The following is a 22,258-nucleotide window of genomic DNA, read 5'->3' as shown; positions in this document are numbered from 1 at the left end:
TATTTTCAAACTATTAGCCAAAGTATTTAAATCACTTTTTTACACTTCATTTTCATACGAAATTGAACAAGATTTATACAGTACTTTTTGATATACTAATTGTTAATAAAACTATTTACATATTTTTCATTTTCATGAAACATAATTCGGGGCGATTTTTGCACATATTTGCTGAATCAATTAATTGTTATTTTAATTGAAGTAAAAAAAAATCTCTACTGTGCTGAGAGTTAATAAAATTGTGATGAGGGAGCATGCATATTTTAAATACAATGTTAATTAAAGAAGATTTTTCACGGATTGTTACCAATATCAACCTATTTTAGATATTTAATAAAAACGACAAAATTAAATTTATTCCGACATTTGATTTCCAATTTGTCATTTATAGTATTCCACTTTCTAAAATAAAAGATGCTCTTTTGAATGAATACTAAGAATTCGGGGATCTGCTAGTTTTGCTACCAGAAAATTCCAATAATTATGTGTCTTTTTAATAGTTATCTCTATAATGTAAATTGTTTTTTACTCAAATGAATAGAATACTACAAGGATAAATTTTTTCGTCACTTCTTTCAAAACTATTTTCACATTATCAGGAAAAATTTATGCTCCAAACATTAAATTTGCTTTTCGATTTATTGACTCAATCGTTCAATTATCTTTAAATTTCAAAATAGTATAATTTTGTTAAATACAGAGTGCTTAAAAAGTCCCGGACCCATTTTGATGCTTAATAACTCATAAAATAATAAAGATAGATTAAAATTAATAACATAAATGGTTAGATAGACTCAAAAAGTTTCATGACCATTGTCAGTGAACTTCCACGTTGCCCCCTTCGTCGCACGAAGAATATTAAGTCGATAGTTACGCCAGGTAGCTTTCTTTTTTAAAGAAAAGACGGTCTCACCAGTCGTATACTTAGACATGTTGGAAAGCTTTGTATTTCCACAACTAGAAGATCTTCAGCCACATGTCCTTTTGCAACAAGATGGTGTACCACCTCATTGGGGTATCATTATTCGTAGTTTTTTGAATGACCATTTTCCTGAAAGATGGATTGGGCGAGGAGGTCCAATTCCTTGGCTACCCAGATCACCTGGATATAACGCCGCTGGACTTTTTTCTTTGGGGATTTATAAAGGACAATGTTTACAGAAGGATCTTGTCGAACATTGATGACCTAAAAGCCAGAGTTACAATCGCAATAGCCTCTGTGGATGCCGACATGCTTGCCGCTACCTGGCGTGAAATTGACTATCGACTTGACTATCCGTGCGACGAAGGGGGCACATGTGGAAGTTCATTGACGAGGGTCATGAAACTTTTTGAGTCTATCTAACCATTTATGTTATTAATTTTAATCTATCTTTATTATTTTATGAGTTATTAAACATCAAAATGGGTCCGGGACTTTATAATCACCCTGTACTACAGTGATGGAAAAAGATTCCCAACAAGAAGAAGAAAAAAAATTGTGGAGTATTGAAATTTCGGCAATGCGTTTGTCTGATAAAAATATTTAATTGATTAAAGTTTCAAGATCACAGGTAAATGCAATTAAGAGAAAAAGCATTTCGAACGTGAAATACTGGTGCATTAATAACCGGTGTAACCACCAGAATTTTAATTGCAAGCATACAAAACGGTATGCATTGCGTCATACAGATGCTGTATGTCATTTTGTGGAATTCCTTGTTTTAATAAGTAAACCTGTAAACCTTTTTCAAGACCACATAAGTTTGTAAAGCATAAAAGCAGACTAGTGTTGAGACACTTTTCATTAGCTGTTTGCATGAGTGAGGGGAGACAAAGGAGGGAGGTGTTTGCTGGGAGCGGAGGGGAATGGGGCTGTTTAGGGGGTGAGGAGAGCGGGACCCTTTGTTAGGAGGCAGGTTTTTTTCCTGGCAATACTTCCACACCTCGATGGAGTTAACCTGTGCCTCCGGAACAGGTTCACATGGGGGCCTATGAGAGTTGGTCTTCTCCTCACTTATATGTTCTTTGTGTTGCACTTGGTCAGTCAATACGGGGATAGTTAATGCCGGTTGTGGATGACGATGAAGTTGACGTCCAATGATGTCCCATACGTGGTCGATTGGTGAAAGATCTGGTGATTTAGAAGGTCAAGGCAGAATGCAGACATTCTGTAGAGCATGTTAGGTTACAACAGCAGCATGAGGGCGAGTGCTATCCTGTTTGAAAATATCCAATTGAATGCTGTTCATGAATGGCAACAAAATAGGCTGGATCACCCGGCTACAGTACAAATTTACCGTCAAGGTGAGTAGAGTAACCACGAAAGTGCTCTTGCTGTCATAGGAAATTACTCCCCATAATCACAGGTGTAGCTCTTGTGTGTCTAGGCCGGAGTGAGGTCTATAGAAGGCCCTCTCTTGCCCTCCTTCTAACCAATATACGGCTTGCACTGACACCAAGGAAAAACCAATTTTCATCAGAAAACACAATAGATCTCCACTCTGTCCTTCAGTGAGCTCTAACTCGACACCAATCACGTCGTAAACGGCAGTGGTTTGAAGTGAGTGGAATGCAACTTACAGGGCATCTCACTCGGTGCTGTACTTAAAGTTTTCGATTTGTAACAGTTCGTTGTGTCACTGCTGTGCAAACTGCAGCTCGAATTTCTGATGCAGACGTAGTACGGTGCACCACAGTCATACGCCGTATACGAAGATCTTCCCTCCGATTAGTGCCGCGCGGCCTCCCAGAATTCGGTCTTCTTGAAGCAGTATCTTCTCTTGACCACTGCTGCCAACAATCATGCACAGTGAGCCGTGGTGGCTCAGGAGAAATAGTGTCCAATGAGGTGTACCGGGTTCGAATACGACCGATTTGAATACGATACGGCTATAAACTGGAAAATATGGTTTCCAGATAAGCTGACCAGCGTCACGAGAAAACCAAAAAACTGGTAGTAAGGTTTTCAGAAGGATATTCGAAAACTCATTCCTTTACATTTTCAATTTAATATCCGGAAAAAGGATTTCCTGATAGAGAATAGCAGAGAGTTCCTAGCAGAGAGCAGGAATTTCGGGTAAAAACAGAATATTCCTGCAGAGAACAGTAATTCCTGGTAGAGATGAAAAATTCCAAGCAGGAAACAGAAATTCCTGTCAGAGAACAGAAATAATTTAAATTAAAAATTTCTGGTAGAGGACAGAAATTTCAGGCAGAAACCAAAAATAACTTTTGCTAACATAAATAGCTTTCTTTAAAGTTATAAGTAAGGAAAAGAGGAAAGTTATTTTTGAGTGATTCTTTAAAAATTTTGCTACCAGTTTTTTTAATTTTGTCAGGACATTGGTCGGCCTAAATCCTTAGTATAATCGCAATAGTGGTCAAATATTTGGTCTGAATCTTAGTTTCGATTTTTTAAGTATTTTCCATAACACGGGAAATTTTTCAGCGAACTGAAAAGTTTTTAAAAATACATCATCAATTTAAAATAATATAATATCAAAAAATTAAAAAAAACTTCATGTTCCTTCATGTTGACCGTTTAGTCTTATACGTAAAAAAATATATTATTTTTGAAAACATTTTAAATACCAAATATTTCCATCAAGCAATTAATTCTTTTGCTAAAAATATTCGGCTTTAATTTTTCTTTGGCTAAAAATATTCGATGTTTATGTATAATTGTTATATTTTATTGCTGCTTCAAAAGAATCCTTAGAGAATAAATCATTCTCCTAAATATTTTTGTAAGAGAGCGAGGAAGAAAAAAAATCGCCTTAAAAACATTTTCCTACCATTGAGGAAAACATAAAGAATAAAAAGATGCTGCAACTTTAGTACTAAGAAAAACAAATTGAAAACTGATTTGTTTAGTTGTGGCTCTAATTTTTCTCGCTTCGGCATTTTTAATTCATCAGAATAGAGATGTAAATTCTTTCTTTCGAATTGTTGAAAAGATTTAAAAATCCCGGAGAAAAGATCGCTGAGGTATCAAGAATATATTAAGCAACACGTTTTCTTTAGCAAAAGAAGGAGTTCCAGTTCAATACAAAGAATTGAGGATAAACTCATACACCTTTGCATTCAAAACCTATTGTAGAATGAGTTGTTTTTCCGCAAGTATTGGAGTTATATAAATATTTATGCCCTAAAGTAATTTACTTTTATTTGATGCTACAAAAGTCTTTGTGTATTTTGTGCCAAATGATGTTCAGTGATTTTAAAATCTTACATGTCTATTCTAAAAATATAGAAATCCACTAAAAATTAGGCTGTTTAAAATAAATGATACAGCAAATAAATTTGGAGTAAAATGATGAATATAAATTATAGTTCTGAAACATAGATGGAAATATTGGAGCACACATAAAGGTGTTTTCTCAATTTCCATCCATCTTAATATAATTTGATATTAAAGCGTGCTTTGTTAGAAAGTCGATAGAATGTTTTTTATTTGCGTTGGCAACAAGGAACTGAAAACTGAAATATCAAGCGAAGGCGCAGTCATAAGAATGAGAGTCAAAACGACATTTGATGAAAGAAAGGCGCTAGCAAAATAGCATTTTCTTAAGAAAGAACAAGACATCTAATTTAAGTGCAAATTACCTGCATTTAGACATGAGTTTTCATTTATTATAATAATGAATGATAAGTTTGTCTGTCTATGTGTCTGTCTGTCTCTCTTAGAACCCCAGAACCAGTCCTGAAATTTGAGCAGTGGGAGAAAAGGGCAATTTTAGCTCGCTATCCTAATAATTCAGTTACATCGTGCAGGTGAGACAATTAGAAAAGGAAATTTTCTCATTGGTATGGAGCTAGTGCAATTCATATAAAGAAAACTGAAAATGATTCTGATTTTTTAAATATTTATTGATTGCATCAGTGATTGTTATGTTTACTTTCTTATTAGTCTCAATAATAAAAAAATAGGAGTTTATTGCACGCTATCAATAATCAATGTGAGCGTGGTAGCACAGCTGAACTACTCGACCAAATTAGTATTCCTTAAGTAATTTGAAACGCCGTATTTATTTCTTTTTTTTAATAATTTTACTTTTAAATGCATTTCTATAAAACTAAATAATGAAAAATAAACGGTATTTGAAATAAAAAAAAAGTTATGTACTGAAAAGAAAAATTAATGAAGAAATTAAATTAAATTGTTCGGAAGAAAGGTAAAAATCGTCGTTCTATTATTGAAGCCAATGATGCTTGAATAATTTTGAAAACAATTAATAAATGATAGTCACCGATGTAATTTAAAAAAAAATGAACTCCCCACTGAACAGAAAAATTAATTGGAGAATGATATTAAGTCCCTTAGGAGAAGCGTAGTAAATCGTCATACAATTATTTTTGCCTATAACTCTTAATTATTTTGTTAATATGTACTAACTGAAATAAAAAAAATGTACTAAAAAGCAAAATTAATGGAGAAATGGTTCTCTTTCGTTTAGAAGAAAAAATAAAATCGCCATACTATTTTTCGCAGACAATGATGCTAAATTAATTTTGGCAAGAGTTATTAACATAACTAAAAAAATTAACTATATACTGAAATCAAAATTTATGCAGAAATGGTACTAATTCGTTCAGAGAGAAGTAAAAAATAATCTACATACTACTATCGAAGCTAACTATGCTTCTAACGATTTTGATAGTAGGTACTTACTAATTAAAATAAAACTATAAGCTACGTACTGAAACGTTTCGTTTTGGGTGTTTCTTTTCCGTTTTCTACTATTTGACTATTATTTGATTGCGGATCTCCTGTTGAAAATCTACCGTGCCTGTTGAAGCAACAAGTACTCCTTGCTAAACTACACGAAAGAGAAATAAAAACTTTGTTGCTATAGCAACGAGAGCTGCCGCGGTACAAATTAATCAGACTGAACTGCGCATTGACAAATGTACTCAAAGAGATGCGCTGCTCTTCAACAGATTTCATCACTTACCTACCTGTTCGAAACTTGGATATTATATTGTCAGTTAGCTCTCTATTTCGACTAAGAAGTTGCTTTATGCTGCCGACAAACAAGGAGAATCTTCGTGATTCGCATGATTCAACAGATGACTCTTCCTCATCTTCTTTTGAATCTTCTTCTGAAGAAGAAGTAAGAAAAAAAATTTTTTTTCTTCAAATAACTATTTATTTTATTTCATTTCATTTATTTTATTTTGTTTATTTCATTATATTTATTCTATTTTCTTAATTTAATTTATTTATTTTATATTATTTCGTTCTATCTATTTTGTTTATTTAATTTAATTTAATTTATTTTAACGATGAAACAAACACTACAGATAAAAGAAATTCAGTTGCAGTGGTGTATATTGAGAAATTTTAATTTAATTTATTTAATTTTAATTTATTTACTAAGTTTTATTTATTCATTTTATTCTAGTCATTTAATGAATTAAATTTAATTTTATTTACTTTAACAATGAAACACGCACATACAAATAAGAAAATCTAGTGACAGTGGTGTATATTAGGACACATTTAATTAATTTATTTATTTCAATTTCATTTAATTTATCCTACTTAAATTTTTTTTAAAATTTTATTTTACTTATTTTAACGACAAAACACACTTTACATACAAAAAAAACCCAGTTACAGTAGTGTTTATTTCGAAAAATTGAATTTTCTAAATTTATTTTAGTAATTTAATTTAATTTAATTTATTTTAACGATGAAACACAGACTATAGATAAAAAAATCCAGTTATTAAAAATCTAAGTAAAAATACAGTAATTAAGTAAATTAAGTAAAAATCCAGTATCCCAGGGATTTATATAGAGAAAAAATTATCTAATCTATTTAACTTTATTTTATTTATTTTATTTTATTCTATTTTTTAATTCCATTTATTTTATTCATTTAATTGGATTTTATCTCTTTTGTTTCATTTATTTTATTTTATTCTATTTTTTTATTCCATTCATTTTATTCATTTAATTGGATTTTATTTCTTTTGCTTCATTTATTTTATTTTATTTTATCTGCTTTATTTTGTTTTATTTACATTATTTATTTTATTTTATTTACATTATTTATTTTATTTTATTTTATTTTATCAATTTTATTTTATTAATTTTATTTTTCAACGATAAAACCCACACCATAGGTAAAAGAAATCTACTTACAGTGGTGTATATAGAGAAATATTTCTTTCATTTATTTAACTTAATTTTTTTAAAATTTAATTTTATTGTATTTATTTGATTTCATTCTATTTATTTCAGCGACAAAAAACCTTAACAAATAAAAAAAACCCTGTTAAAGTGGTGCATATTGAGAAAAAAAAACGAGCATCAATTCAACAATCAAACATTTAAACATATTTTTTTAAAGCATCAAAAGACATATTAAAAATATCAAGGTCTTTAGCATGTTCTTAAAAATATCGTCAAATATGCATACAGAACAATTTTTTCATAGTTATGCTTACAAAATGAGTTTACAAATAATTATTCCTTTTGTATATAGTGACTTTTTTCAGAAAAAGGAATCCTTCTTAAAACACCAGATCAATTGATATAATTATTTAGCATTTTATGGAAAATAATAAAGTACACGAATTTCTACGAAATCAAAAATATTTTGTAATTTAGAAAGATAAACATCCTGAAAATAATAATAATGCTTAGGTGTTTTATAATGTAGAAATAGTAGAAAAATATTTTGAATCTTAATAGCATAATAATACACTTTTTCTTACAGAGTATATTTTTATGCGTAGGCAGACCAAGTAAACTACAACAAATTAAAAAGTTTTTTCTCGTTATAGGAAAGTCAACAAATAAAGCCAATGCGTATTTTACTGTACGTGCCTTACTGTAACTTGCAGTAACTAACTTAAAAACTTTACCGTAACTTACTTTAACTTTAAGTTAATAAAACTAACCTACTTTACTATAACTTACAGTAAGTAGCTTAAACTGAACCATACAGTAACTTTTTGTTACTAAATTACATCTTACTTAACTGTAACTATTTGCTATTTTAACCAATCGAATGCGTAATCCTGGCACTTTCTTTACCTCTTTTCATGTACAATTTCTTCATTTCGAAAATATTCAAATTCGATTTATAAAAAATAGCTTTTTTTTATAACATTCTCTAAAGTTGTTTAACGTAAATAATTTAGGAAGAAAACTGATAAGTTGTGTTTTTTCTATCTGGTTTGCTATCACAATAAAGATTTTGAAAGTGTCTATATATTCATTGTGTAAAGCATTAACATTTAAAAACGTACATTTCTTTGTAGAAATATGGGTTTTTCTACTTCTTTCAAAATATGCGTTTACTTCTTTAAATTTTATTCTCAATTACATTATTTAAAAAGAAATTTCTTCGATTGTTTTGTTTGGTATTGCAATTTGCGTAATACAAACCATACACAATTGTTTTATTAAATGAGTTGAAACAATTGTACAACTGGAAAAAACATCGGTGATTTCATGGCAATCATTTTTTAATTATTGCTTTCAGATTCAACAGAAATAATAAATAAAATAAAAATTTCGTAATCAAATTTCCCTACTTTTCTACAGAAAATGTAATCATTGCGTAAAACAGAAAGCGATACACGATTCACAAATATGCCCTTACAATTGGAATATTTTACAAAAACAAAAATGTTAAATTTTGAAGTAAAAAATTTTTCAGTGTTAGTTTCATGACTTGACTTATGCCCCAGAGTCATGGAGCATGTTTAGAAAGTAGAAGAAGATATTTACGAATTTCGGAAGGACAGTTTTGAGAACCATCCCTTGACAATATAATATCAGGATAAAAAGTTATAATTTCGACATTTATAAAACTTTTAAGAATGGGGCTATCATTAAATTCATAAAACTAAGTAGAATGTGATGAGTAGGGCACGTAATAAAAATGAGCTCAGGTCAAACAGAATTGATGATTTTTATTAGACCTTAAATAACATGAGAGAGCAACAATTAATGAAGATAAAGATAAAAAAAGAAATGGAAAGAAAGTATAGATGAGGCTTTGGCCATCTTCAAAGTGAAGAACTGGAGATCAATTTCTGCAAGAAAAATAGATTAAGAAAAACCTCTAAGGAAGGCCCAGACACAAAATTCTGTCACGCCAATGCTAATGATGACAGTTAAATTTTATTTATTTATACTTCGTTTAATGCCTCTACTAGTTCTAATATGTGTTTAGATCTACCCTCGGTGGTTCAATTTTATCCCATTACCACTTCAATGAGTCAAACAATTGATTGAAATTTGTATCTTGGTTACATCAAAATCATAAGGTATCTAAACACATATATGCTTCTAGATGTCCAAATCTGAGTTTTTTTTAGCTTTTATTTGATTTTTTATAGGACATTTGCAGTGAGGGGAGTTATAGGAACACATATGGTGTTAGGAGAGATGAATTTAACCCACCGTGAGTATTCTTTATTTTTATATCAAATATATTTACCTTTTCCTTAATGGAAGCTGTTTCCTGTTTTGCTAATAATTTTATTATTAATAAAATTATATCTTTGTATTAACTTTATTAATTGCAAGTATTTGAGTGCTTGCGGTAGTGGACAAGAAGTTGGATGACTGGAAATAGGTTAAAGTATCACCACTGTGGCCACTGTAATGGAAATGACAAAAAGTCTCCTCTCAAATTTTGGAAAACAAAGATTTTGTTGCTTCTGCTGATCTAATGTATATAATGAAATCATTCACTTAAGATTGCAGATATTTTATGAAAAATATTATTAATATCAAAGATATAAAAGTTTAAGTGAATATGATTTGTTGCAATTACACAAATAATCATTCAAAACATTATAAAAACAAATAGAAGAATATTATAAAGAGATATTTTTTCTTTAATAAATTTGATGTCGTTTCAATTGCATAAAATACGCTTTTTGTAACTTTCAGTTTTTAAATGAGTAAGCTTTAAGCTTTTAAATGACAAATATGGGTAAAAAGAGAATTGGTATTTAAGAGAAGTGTATTTAAATCATTTAAAAAATCAATAAATAATTTATTTTAAGAAATATTTCTGAAAAGGTAAGAATATTTCAGAAGCATCATCTGATACCGTTTATATAAAGTTCATAAGTTAAAATACAAATATGTTAATATATGTATTTTAGCATAATAATGAAGGCTAGGAAAGAAATAATACAGTCAACAAATTCAATTGATACTGCCATCTAGTAACCATTATCGAAAATGAAAGGTCTTTATTTCTCATATAAAGAAAATAAAGCATCAAACTTTGCTTTTTATTTGGCTAGTATTTTTAATATTAAAATAAGGGTGGAAGCTATATAAGAAATAAATAAATGATTAAATTATATTTTCTATAAATTTGGAATTGAAAAATAAATACTTTATTACGACCAAGCGGAAATAATCGCTACGATTCTGTTTAANATATATATATATACATACATACAGAATTTAGAAATTCTCCATTGTTCAAATGATTAGTCCAATTATTAAATTATTTGTGATTATTCGAAGGAGATTTAAAATATTGGCTCATCTAAACAGTTTAATAATTTGTGTATGTTAGTTGTAGTACATGTATTTGTTCAAGTTAATTGTTTTGCATTTTGAGTTTGAATCATATTAATTTACAGGTAGAGAAACAGAAAGACAGTAACTGACTTAGAAAAATGTATTTATTTTACTTATAAAATTTACTCTTCTAACTCTTCAGTACTGTACATAAGTTTCTTTTTGCAGGTCGAATTCTGAGGATAGTTCGGAGGGAAGTTTCGCAGTGCATCAATCATCACATTCTGATGGTATTATATATTAACCTACTGTTTAATTTTCTGTACAGCTAATTTAAAAGAATCCTCAGTTCTTCGTTTCATAATTTACAACAATAATTTTTTTCACTAGAGGGCTAAGCCTTTTGTTTTTCGTTGCTCACCAACACCGATGATTGTTTTGCAACTTTATTGTTCCTAAGCATAAAACAGTTTTTTCCCCAAAAGTTGAAATTAAAATATATCTACTATAAATAATTCCTCTTAATTATGCCTGTGTCTCCACTACCTTTACCCAATCCTCATTTCTGTGAATTAATTGTCTATTTTAGGTAAAATTTAATTGATAAATAACATGAAAGATCTCATATGATTCCCTAAGATTTTATTAAGATCTATGAGTGAACATAAAATAATTTTCCATGCAATAACTTTTCTTAAATAACATTTAAAATTAAATATATATTATTATAATTAATTTGGTTAATTCACAACCATAATTTAATATTTTCGCTTAGCAAACATGCTGATATATTTATTACAATTTGTTCATGCAACAGATTAAGCATAAGGTGATCTTTAAATTCTCAATTCTTTCATGAATCTCTTCAATCGTAACTTATACTAGCATGTTAATGTAAAATGACAATTGTAAAACATTTAATGAGCTTAGACGTTGATTCAAATAAGATTATTTTACAATGCTCCTTGATACAATAATATCATAGAATTGTGTAAGAATAACCAAACAACTCTTTTAGTTTTAAACTCTTATTTTAGTAAATAATCAGAATAAAAACGTAATAATACCAAAGTAAAATAAGAAAAATAAATATTGTAAATACACACCTTTAAATTTAGGATACGAAAATATTTTAGTGTAAAACACCACATGTGTGGCTTTAATTAATTTCAAGCTGATGGCAGTCAGAAAAATAAGAAAGTTAACTTTTGAAAACTATTTTCCGGTTAATTAAAATGCAGCAACAACAATGGAAATTTGCGACAACATTATTAGATTTTTTTTAAATAGTTGGAAATGTCAGTTTGATTAAATAATTTCATCTGCCTATTTAGAAAAAAGCAGTTTGATAGTATCTAAATTAACCGTTGAGTTATAATATGGTGAATATTAGCTTAAACTTGATAATGTATTAAATTTAACTAGATTCTCATTAATGATGAAACTTAGTATCAGATTTCATAAGTGCGATAATAAAGTTACTTAACAACAGGCGAAACATGCACCACATTTAAACGATAATATTGTAAAACACGCTCTGAGATAATTTTTTTCTTCAAAATTATCGTTAAATCGTGGAAAAATTATCGTTAAATCGTGGAAAAATTATAGTTAAATCGTGGAAAAATTATCGTTAAATCGAAAAAATATGGAAAAAAATTATAGCTAAATCGAAAAAAATTACCTATAGTAAAGTATTGTCCTTCTTTTCTCTTTTTTTGTTTCGTACTATGTAAATATTTGGTTTCAGTATTAGCGTGCCTTACTACTGCTTTCAAAAATTAGAAAAAAAAGAAAAAACAAACAAAAAACATCATGCTGTGCTGACGTCCGATTCCCTGGCATCAATTTCAATCCATATTATCTTAAGTCATAATCATCAGAATCACAGGATTTTTATTTTATTTGCTAACGAAGGCGCTATTGATTTCTAAAAAGGATATCTTAAAGCTAAATGCCCTACTCTGACTGAAGGGGATTTTTAGGACTATAAAAACATTCCGACTGAAGAGGCTAGAGAAAATTGAAATTGCAATCCCTAGGGTAGAAAAAGCCCATAATAAAGAAGTTTGTTTAAAAGTTATGCAAAATCCGTTTACTTTTCACTATTAGAAGGTTCAACTATTTTTTTACTATTTTACATAACTATTTTATTTATTTCTCTAAAATAGTCAATGTAATTTTGCCGTTGGTGAGGCAATTATTATATGATGTTTCGCCACTTCTCCGCCATTGCCTTAACCTCATAATTCATTTTGTCAGAATGCTGAATCCCTTTCCGGCTAAGTGTTTTTTGAATAACAGAAAAAAATTCTCTAGTCACTGGTTACTGAGTGTAGAATATAGGCAGAGTGTAGGGTGTTGGTAATGATAAACTATTGAAACAGAGTAACGATTTTGAGAAGTGGTGAATCTTGCCATCAAAAGAACTTGCATATATTGCTCAAGATTCTTTTTTTCTCGGTTCTGAAAAGTCTGTTTAATTTTTAGCAGTGTTTCAAAGTATTTTTCAGTATTTAATTCAGTATATTCAGACATAAAGGTTATTTACCTCAACTTTAAACGCTTCTAATTCGTGAATAAGGTGAAATGTGAGTCCAATGCTTTCTTGTGGACAAGGTGGGGAGCTGGTTTCCAACTGGCTTATACAAAAGTGTTTGATGTCTGCATTATTTATAAGCATTGAACCATATTGTGGCGCTAAAAGGGATCAAAACAACTATTTTACTTTAATACAATAGAAGTCAGTTTAAGGTTATAAAAGTATCCCTCCTGATTAGCTAATAAATCACTTAAAAGGAAAACCCGTATTCTAATTTTATTGATAAAAAAATAATGCTTGGATTTTAATGAGTGATGATCGGTAAGATTTATTAAAATCGGATGATTTATTAAAAAATGATCACTCTAGTCCTCTCTTTCCTAAATTTTAAGTTTAATATACATTGAATTAGTTTAATATTCATTGAATTATTTCACTGCTCTATTCATTGGTTTTCTTGGGATTTGAACAAAAACAAATCCAGTAAAGAATTGTTTATTCATTTCTCATTTATACCTTTTATTTCTTTTTGTGTGTAGTTTCATTGTAATTCATCTCACACTTGATTCGTGCAATATTAAAATAGTTCTTCTTTAATAAATAATATATTAATATCTTTTCGTCCTTTTTCGTTTTTGTTTCAAGTTCATAAACATTTGACTTGAAATAGCGAAACTAAGTAAGAAGTTCTTTTTCTCCTAAATTCTAGCTAAATAAAAGTCATATAGGAGTTATTAATTGAGAATGGTCATTTGAGCATCATTGAACTGATTGCTGATTAATGTTGCTGATAAATAATTGCTGTAGTTAACAAAAACGATATACTAAGACGCAATTAAGAAGAGGAAATGGAATAGGATTCATTGAGATAAATTTGAAATTTATCGCATGAGAAGAAGAATATAATTTTTCTAGAATTTCTAAGTATTTTACATTCATCACCTTTAATTTGCCAAATAAAAATTAATCACGATAAGTGTTTCAAAAAGAAATTATGTCTTACTTTGTACCTTAAGATTATTGATTTCAAAACTTGTTTCTGGATGCAAAAGCTTAAATTTATTTTAAATGAAAAATACTAAATAATTTAGATGAGTGCTTATCGCGAAAACATTTATTTTTTCACAATCTTTTCAGTAATAAAATAAATAAAGTAAAAAAAAAAGTGGGCAATGTTTTGAACCAGAGTGCAAGTTATTTTCTTTTAGTAATAACTTTTGGTTACAAGCCTACAATTATCCATAGTTTTTTCAAAAATTTAATAGCATGAACATTGAATTTTAATATTTTAGCATAAAAATACATTACTGGTTTAAGTTAAAATATTATCACACAACTATTCATTTAAACTTATGTACCTTTTTTTAAATTTATGTATCATTATAAAGAAATTTAAATTTTGACACGAAATTCATACCTTTTAAACACGGCTGTATAAAATATGTACCCTATTTTTTTGTTTTAAAAGTATTTGATATATAAGAGACATTTTATGTTGAGACACATAATATGTTGAAGAAAAAGCAAATATGGTATCTCAAATATTTAATAATTGTTAGGATGTATATCAAACACTTTTATAACAATAAAAATGACATAGGATCCAACTGTTGATCTAGCCGTTTCTGAAAGGTTAAGTACCATCGTTAAGAAAAAATAATTTCCTGTGGAGAAACGCCAATTAGAGCAATTTTGAATGATATTGAGTTGAGGTTTAAATTGACAATATTATAATAAATATTTATTCAGTAATTAAATAATATTAAATATAATAAATATTAACTGAGTTAATATTTATATTTATTATAATAATATTATTATAAATATAAATATTAACCCAGCCTCAAATTTAACTTATCTTTTCAAAATTAAACTCTTGGTAAATTGACTGATGCTGATAAATAATTTGAGATTCCACCTGTGTTTATAATGTTCTTTAGATAGGAAGTAATCTTAATAAATCAGCATGTGCAAATGTTAAATTATTTTTTTTGATGCTTTTCTAATAAAAGTATTAAAATTTCAGGAGGTTCATCTGTAAATGATGAAATTACGATCAGAGACTGGTCAACTTCTACAATTTACAGAGCGGTGATCTGTGTAAGGCTCATTGAAAATATATCATTATTATTTGCAGTTCTTTATGTAATGATTTTGCTTGCAATCTGGTATTTATATATGACTTTTGCTATTTGGAACTGGATTGACTCATAAAAAACTTTAATTCATTAACAGTCGCTAAAAACATGAATTTCCTTGTTACACTAACACCAAGGCTGTTAATGTTCCTTTAAATATACTATCAACAGTTTTTGCAATATCAGCATTTTCATCAGTAATGGTTGTTCGTGTAAGAGGTAATGTTATAAATTAAAACTTGTCGATTTCTTGATTTGTCTATGGAGGAAACGGCTTTAAATTCATTTGCATTAATCACTATTTCGATTTTGTTTTATTCATGTGTAATTGTTCCTTTGGTAAGAAAATCATGTTGAATCTTGTGATATGTTGCAAGAATAATTTTTGTATATTTTTGTTAAATTTCCATTGGCAAGGCAAAAAGGTACAAATATTTAAAGAGATGAAAATACAAAAGTGTGTACATGAGAAGACCAAACATGACAGAAGTCATTGCCCTAAATGTTCTCTTGCTTCCCAATACCTTGAAAACCTAGTATCTCTACTCAGAGCCTAGCATGGCAGCAAATTGTCCCTGCCCATTTCTTCTCCAGTATCACAAAATGGACAAAAAGGCGTGGCGAGAAGGCCTATACGATGCAGATGAACAGAATGACAATCATGATCCGTAGATGAACGGTAGGCCGCAACTGCATCACGTCTAGGTTTGTCGGTTATTGAGGAAAGGTTTAACTTCCTGCAACTTTTTGGGGCTATGCGAGTCCGAAGATCCTGCATTGAATTAGTTTTACATAGATATTTCAGAAACAGTTACATTTTCCAAAAGGAAATTGCTGTATTTGAGTGTTGAAATAAATTAATACCTTTTTTTGCAAGTAAATTTGCCTGCTCATTATCCCAGACACAATGGGCAATTTTTTTCAGCATTTTTTTTTATAGATGAATGACAAATTTATGCTGCAAGGAAATCTAATAATTTTGTTACAATCGTTTAAATGGAAGAAATGTTACATTTAGTGAGCAAGTATTAGTTTAATGTATTATTGCAATATTTTATCTACTTATTTAAATTCAGATATTATGAAATTGGGAGTAGTTAAAAGGTTCCCTTACATACAATTTTGATGCGCGAGATTAGCTCGAAAAGCATTATTTATTATCCCTAAAGTCTATAATTAATGTACAATTTTTTTAAAAATTCCTTCATAAGAGGTTGTTTATGTTAGTATATTTATGTTTCAAACTGTCGTTTTCATCCCTTTTTCCCTAAATATAATAATACCAGCACAATTAAATTAGAAAAAAACGTCGCTGCAGAGCGTGATTATCGTTACGTGAATATGTCGAATAATTATTACAATAAATGTTATATTGCTACAATAAATGCTAAATGCGTAATTTGTATATTAATTGTTTTTATCTATAGAGTTTAAGTAAACTTTTATTCCTTAAATTTTTTTTAAAATTTAGTGCAGTAAAAGACATTTTGTCAACAAAATATTAGTTCAAATAAAATAGTTCTGATGTAAAAGACTTTGCACGAGAGTACAAAAACTCGTATTCTTTGTGCTTTTTTTTCTCAATTTGCAGCTGTAAAAATATTTTTTTTTGGCATAATATTAGTTTAAATCAAACTGTTCCAAGGCATAGACATTTATTTTTTGTATATTTTCTGTGCATATATTTTTATTACTGTCATAAGAGACCTTGATTTATAGGCATAGTATTGGTTCAAATAAGGCTGTTGCAATGTACAAGACAGTGAACGATTTTTACTTTAAGTATACTTAGCACTGAAAAAAATTGTGATGTTTTCAAAGATTTTCTTTAGATTCCAAAATTGAGTACGGTTATGTAAGCTAGAAACAATGGTGTGAAAATTCTGTCAAAGTAAACACTCTCCTGGGAAAGGGATTCCTTAAGAAATGGGTGTATACAGGGTGTTTCTTAATCATACAATTTTAGAAGCGTAGTGTATAATGATGGAACAAATGAATACAATTTAGGGTCTACTATTTAGAAGAGAAAAAAACAAAAAGGGCATGGAATTATCATTACCAAGAGGGAGAATATAAAGAATATTAAAACATGAACGCAATGGAAATTTGAAAAAGAATCGCCAAAACAACCATAAGTTTCAACTGGCAATTGAACTTGATTCATTGTTTTTCTTTTAATGTTAATTGTTGTTCCCATTAGTTGTTATTGAATGTTATTTATTGATGTTTAAAAATGAATTGGAGTATAGTGTTTAGCGTCAATTTAAGTTTCATGATATATATTTTTTAAATTTTACTTGATACTCATTTAAATCGATAAAATGATTTAAATACTGAAAAAGACCAAAGTATATTTCCCTCATCAAATGAAGTAAATTATAAGTTTGAAATTAAAAAAGAAAGTAAAATTTATCTGCCGAGTGTTCCGTAATCACTGATCTCGCAAATTAAAGCACATTTGGGCTCACTAATTAATATTTAAACAATGAAAAAAATGTTATCAAAATCTGCAAAAAATTATTTATTAAAGCAGTAGTAAAAATATCAAAATCTGTTTGATTACCAGTTAAAGCTTGCTGGAGTTCCTGATCGGCTTTTAATTTCTAATAGTTTTCTCAGATTTTATTGTATTTAAGACAACCTTTCTAAACAGGGAGTGACAGATTTAAATATTTTTGATCCAATTTAAATACCAATTTTTGAAGCGGACACTTAACTGTTTCCTTTATTATTCAAGATGGTTATAAAAATATATATTTTATAAATTTTTTAAATTTAAATTTGAAAGATTGTTGTCTTAAAATTATTCATTGAACATAACAAAAATATACAATTTTTTAGTTACATTGTGCATGATATTAATATTTTTCACTCGAAAAATTGGTAATACAGGTTGAAAAATGTTGTAAACTTTATTTCTCGATGATTATTAATTTTTGACAATTGTAAATAATGCCGTTTTTGTTGTTTTTTAATATTACTCCAATGTAAGCGTGATAATATCATCCTCGAATTGTGATTTGTGTAAAATGTACCTTCAGAGCACTTAAATCAAAGCGGTGGTTTTTCATAAATATAAAACATCATTATGATTATAGAAAAATGAGATCTTTACCTAAACTTAACTGTAGTGTTCGATGTGATAAAGCATTGTTTAAACGTAACATACTCAATTCCATGAGTTCCACTCACCTGAATGAAATTGCTCAATTGTAAATAAAATAATAAGTACGTACGATTTTATATAAAACTACAAAAGTCATTTCTAACAACATGTACATCACCGAAGTGAACAAGCAAAAAAATATACAAGTAAGAAATGAACAAAAAACAAGAGAAGATAACAATGTTTACTGTTTGCAGCATTGAATGGTCCCGTATTTTTATTAAAATTTAAATCATTAAAATTATTGAAAAAAAATATTATTAAAGTTATTAAAGAAAGAGATTTTATGAGATATTTATTTTTATTCTATTTATTCTCTTGTTTCTGAAAAAATGAATTTTTTTCTTCCTGAGAAAGCAATTATTTTTCTGTGTGTCTTCTGAAAAGCTGAGATGAACTGAGTTAAAGCTTTTTTTTTTTTATCGAATACTTTGTGTTACGTTACCGCTGCTTTTTATATTTTTAATAACACTTGGAAAAAATGACGTCAAAAATTTATAAACAATAAGACAAATTAATATTTTGGATAACATTTTTACCGAAATCTGTTGAATCACAAGAATATATATATATATATTAATATTTATGAAATATACACTAACTATTGTCAAAACCCCCGGAAGATGGCCGTGTTTCTTGATCTTGAATCGCCAAATATCTCGATGATTTTTCTGGAAGCGCTTTGTTAATGATTTCAATAAATTTAACAATAAAATATGGCTTTATAATGTGTAATGGTAAATGTTGTAAAATTTCGTAATTGTATTACGTTTCCTAAGAGCATGGCATAAAAACCATTTATTCGGTTAAGTTTACTTAGCAATTATGCATTTTTTCCTCACGTGTGGTAATAAGAACCATAGTATTGGAAATCAGAATTTCTTGTAAACCGTTATTATATAAACGGAAAAATTATCAAATGAATAATTTAAATATCGTTTATTTTGGTTTTATTAACAGGAATTATGTTTTTACTTCTTTTTTCAAAACCAGAAATGTCATAATTATACTGGTAATTTTAAAGAATTTCTTCATGTAATAATCATTAATTATGGAAAGCTTAATATTGTTATATATGAAATAGTCTTTCTATTTCTTTTCATTTTATGCAATAAAACAGTTTTTTACGTTTTTAGTTGCGTCAAGCGCAATAGTGATTCATTAAATTTAGACAAACCTTTGACACGATTCCTTCAAAATCATCAAGTAAAAAAAACTTCAATCGAAAAGGCAAACAATAAAAAAGTTAAAAAAATGTATATTTAGTATTCGGCATTGGAATTTGTATCATAAAAATAATTTGTAAAGGAATTAATGAATACATTGTCAATTTTACAATGATTTGCATAAAAGTTATTTTTTATTGTTATGAAATATTTTTTCTTCTTCTCCCTTTTTCTGGCATCTCACTTTTTCGGATAAATTTTCTGAAAATGCTCCCAAAAATGCATATATCTGCCAGAAAAAAAAATGAATAAGAGATCATTGAGTTTTAATTTTACTTAACACTACTAAAATTAAACACTAACTAATCCTTATAATGATTTATATTACTGTTATGAGCCAGTAGATAATAGTGAAATTTATTCTGCTCATCTCTAAATTTTTACATTTTTTTGCTGTGTTTTTTTAATATTTTAATTCTATTTTGAAGTATTTATCGATAAATTCCTTTAAATGGTTGCATTTTTAGAAATTAAGCTAAAACTTTTGAGCTGGAAATAGATAAAATTTTCTCCGAATTTTCATGGTTCAGTTTAAATAAAATTTTTTTTCTCTAAAATCTTTCATTTCAAAGGTCATGCGTTCCCCTAAACATTGTTGTGATTCACTACAGATATATATATAGATCCTGTATATTTAAAGAGTAACCTTTAAAATAGCTCATCATTTTTTGTCTTTATTTGATGAGTTCCATTTATTGTTATGTCTGTCAAAACATTTGAACTAACTTATTTTACAAACTAAGAATGTTTTAATTTATAAATCTATGTTTTTGTCCATGTTTGTATTCCAGTCATTATATTGAAAATATAATGGCTGAGCAAGCGCTTAAGAGGACGGCAATTTTTTTCCTTTCCATGTGCTTAAATAGCTGATTGTGTGTGTTAAGTACTTTGATAATGCTGTGTGTACGCAATGCACATTTTCAAACTTATATTTTAACAAATCTATTTGCTGGCTTTCGTATTGTGTTCCATATTTTTACAAATAACATCCTCCTTAACCACTATCTATCTAAGATATTTGAGTGATGTACATGGTATAATAATACAGAATAACCAATATGCAGAATATATTTGAATATATAGATTTCTTTTAACCTTCTATAAAAGAATGGAATTCATAATATTTTCACAGATTAACGCTCACAGTAAACAGATTGTTTTAAGCTGTTTAAAATGATAGATATTTCACATGAAAATCTAGAATATGATAATTAATTAATTTGAAACAATGTTAACATATTTGCAAGTTTTATGAACAGTATTGACCATGCTTTAAGTATTATAGTGTAATATAAATTTGAAATTGTGTACGAAAGTTTTAGTTGTTTCAATGATGTTTTATGTAATGTTGTGTGTGCACTTTAAAATGGCGTTTGTGAAATAAATTTAATATTAAATTGTGAAAAGTTGTATAGTTTTTTTTCTCCATTTCACTGTTTGAATTTTTTCACAAAACGTATAAAAACATCAGGTGGCAAATATATTATTAAATCAATACTATGAATAGAATTTTAATATTAAAATGACACTGTTTTATAAGACCTTTAACTATTTAAAAAATAAATGCAGAAGCAATAATAATCTAGTAATGATTACATTTTCTATAAAAGGTATTTTATTGCTGCAAAGGTTCTGCAATACTATTTCCATCGTATCCTGCAATATGTGAATAAAGAAAGATTTTTAATTGAGATTCTCATGAATTGATATTCATTTAGAATCGTTTAGCTTAGTTTTGTATTAAAATGAATATGTAAAATTAATATATAATTGTTGATAAAAGAATAAATAAAATAAGAAAATAATAAGTTTCCATTTGCAGCATTTTTCTTAAATATTAATACTTATTTGTATTTTTTTTGTTTTTCAACATTCATTAATGCAAAAATCTGTTTAAAGAAGACTGATAAAAAAAGTTTATTTAAAAAAATATTAAAGATGTTGTTTAATAACTGTCGTAAGATAATGTTAAAACCATGTTTCTTAAGGATGTAATGAAAAATGAGTTTTTATATCGTTATAAAATAATACATAACAATTAGCATAACCCAATTGGAAACTAACAATTCAACTGGTGACTACGGAACTTCAACTCAAAGATTTTAGCGTATTTTTATATTAGTACATTCTTTTCCATTAAGTTGTAACACTCGGTGTCTAAAGAGGTCACTGAATATTGTTTCGAAATTTTCAATGGTTTTTTACACCGACTTATATTAAAACAAAGATTACAGACTTTAACTTTCATATACTAATTTTAGCTGCTTTATTTAAAATTTAACGATGTTTTTATTGTTAATGCTTTAGGATTTTCCCTGGATAAAAATGTTATGTGTTATGGATTGTAATAAATAAAGATTTAGTTATGTTTAACTGTAATAAGCAAGGAGTTGTTTATTTTTAAAATCCTGTTTGCGCTTGTTGAAACCTTTGTTTATTTATTAATAAACGATGAAATTTAGATATTTTGTCTGCAATAAATTTTTTTTTACGTTCATTTATTTAATCTTCTTCGTCTCCTTTGATTGATCATGTTAACGCATAAGTAAATAAAAATATATTTTTCAAAAAAACATTTTAGTTTGGAAATTACAGAACAAGTTTAGTCAGAAGAGTCATGTATAAGAGTTTTTTAATCTTATTACAGCTAAGCATATCTAAATCTTTATTTATAGAAATTCGTGTCAAAAAAAAA

The 22,258-nt window shown here is 28.0% G+C and overlaps 1 protein-coding gene across 2 annotated transcripts in view; it reads left to right on the top strand.

Moving 5' to 3' along the window:
• The window catches only part of LOC107440029 (uncharacterized), a 29,164-nt gene extending 8,195 nt beyond the window's left edge, over positions 1-20,969 (top strand). The window contains exons 1-4 of one of the 2 annotated variants that reach the window (XM_016052807.3): positions 5,824-6,095; positions 9,342-9,406; positions 10,717-10,778; positions 15,057-20,969. In XM_016052807.3, the coding sequence (XP_015908293.2) occupies positions 5,904-6,095; positions 9,342-9,406; positions 10,717-10,778; positions 15,057-15,244 (507 nt within the window). In that variant the 5' untranslated portion in view covers positions 5,824-5,903 and the 3' untranslated portion in view covers positions 15,245-20,969. Of the gene's footprint in view, positions 1-5,823; positions 6,096-9,341; positions 9,407-10,716; positions 10,779-15,056 lie in introns of those variants that run through there. The other variant, XM_071183578.1, reaches the window with a different exon arrangement.
• The last annotated feature ends 1,289 nt before the right edge of the window (positions 20,970-22,258 follow it).

The sequence above is a fragment of the Parasteatoda tepidariorum genome, chromosome 7 (genome assembly GCF_043381705.1).
Source record: "Parasteatoda tepidariorum isolate YZ-2023 chromosome 7, CAS_Ptep_4.0, whole genome shotgun sequence".
NCBI classification, from domain to species: Eukaryota; Metazoa; Arthropoda; class Arachnida; order Araneae; family Theridiidae; genus Parasteatoda; species Parasteatoda tepidariorum.
This window is presented reverse-complemented; position numbering and strand designations above follow the sequence as displayed.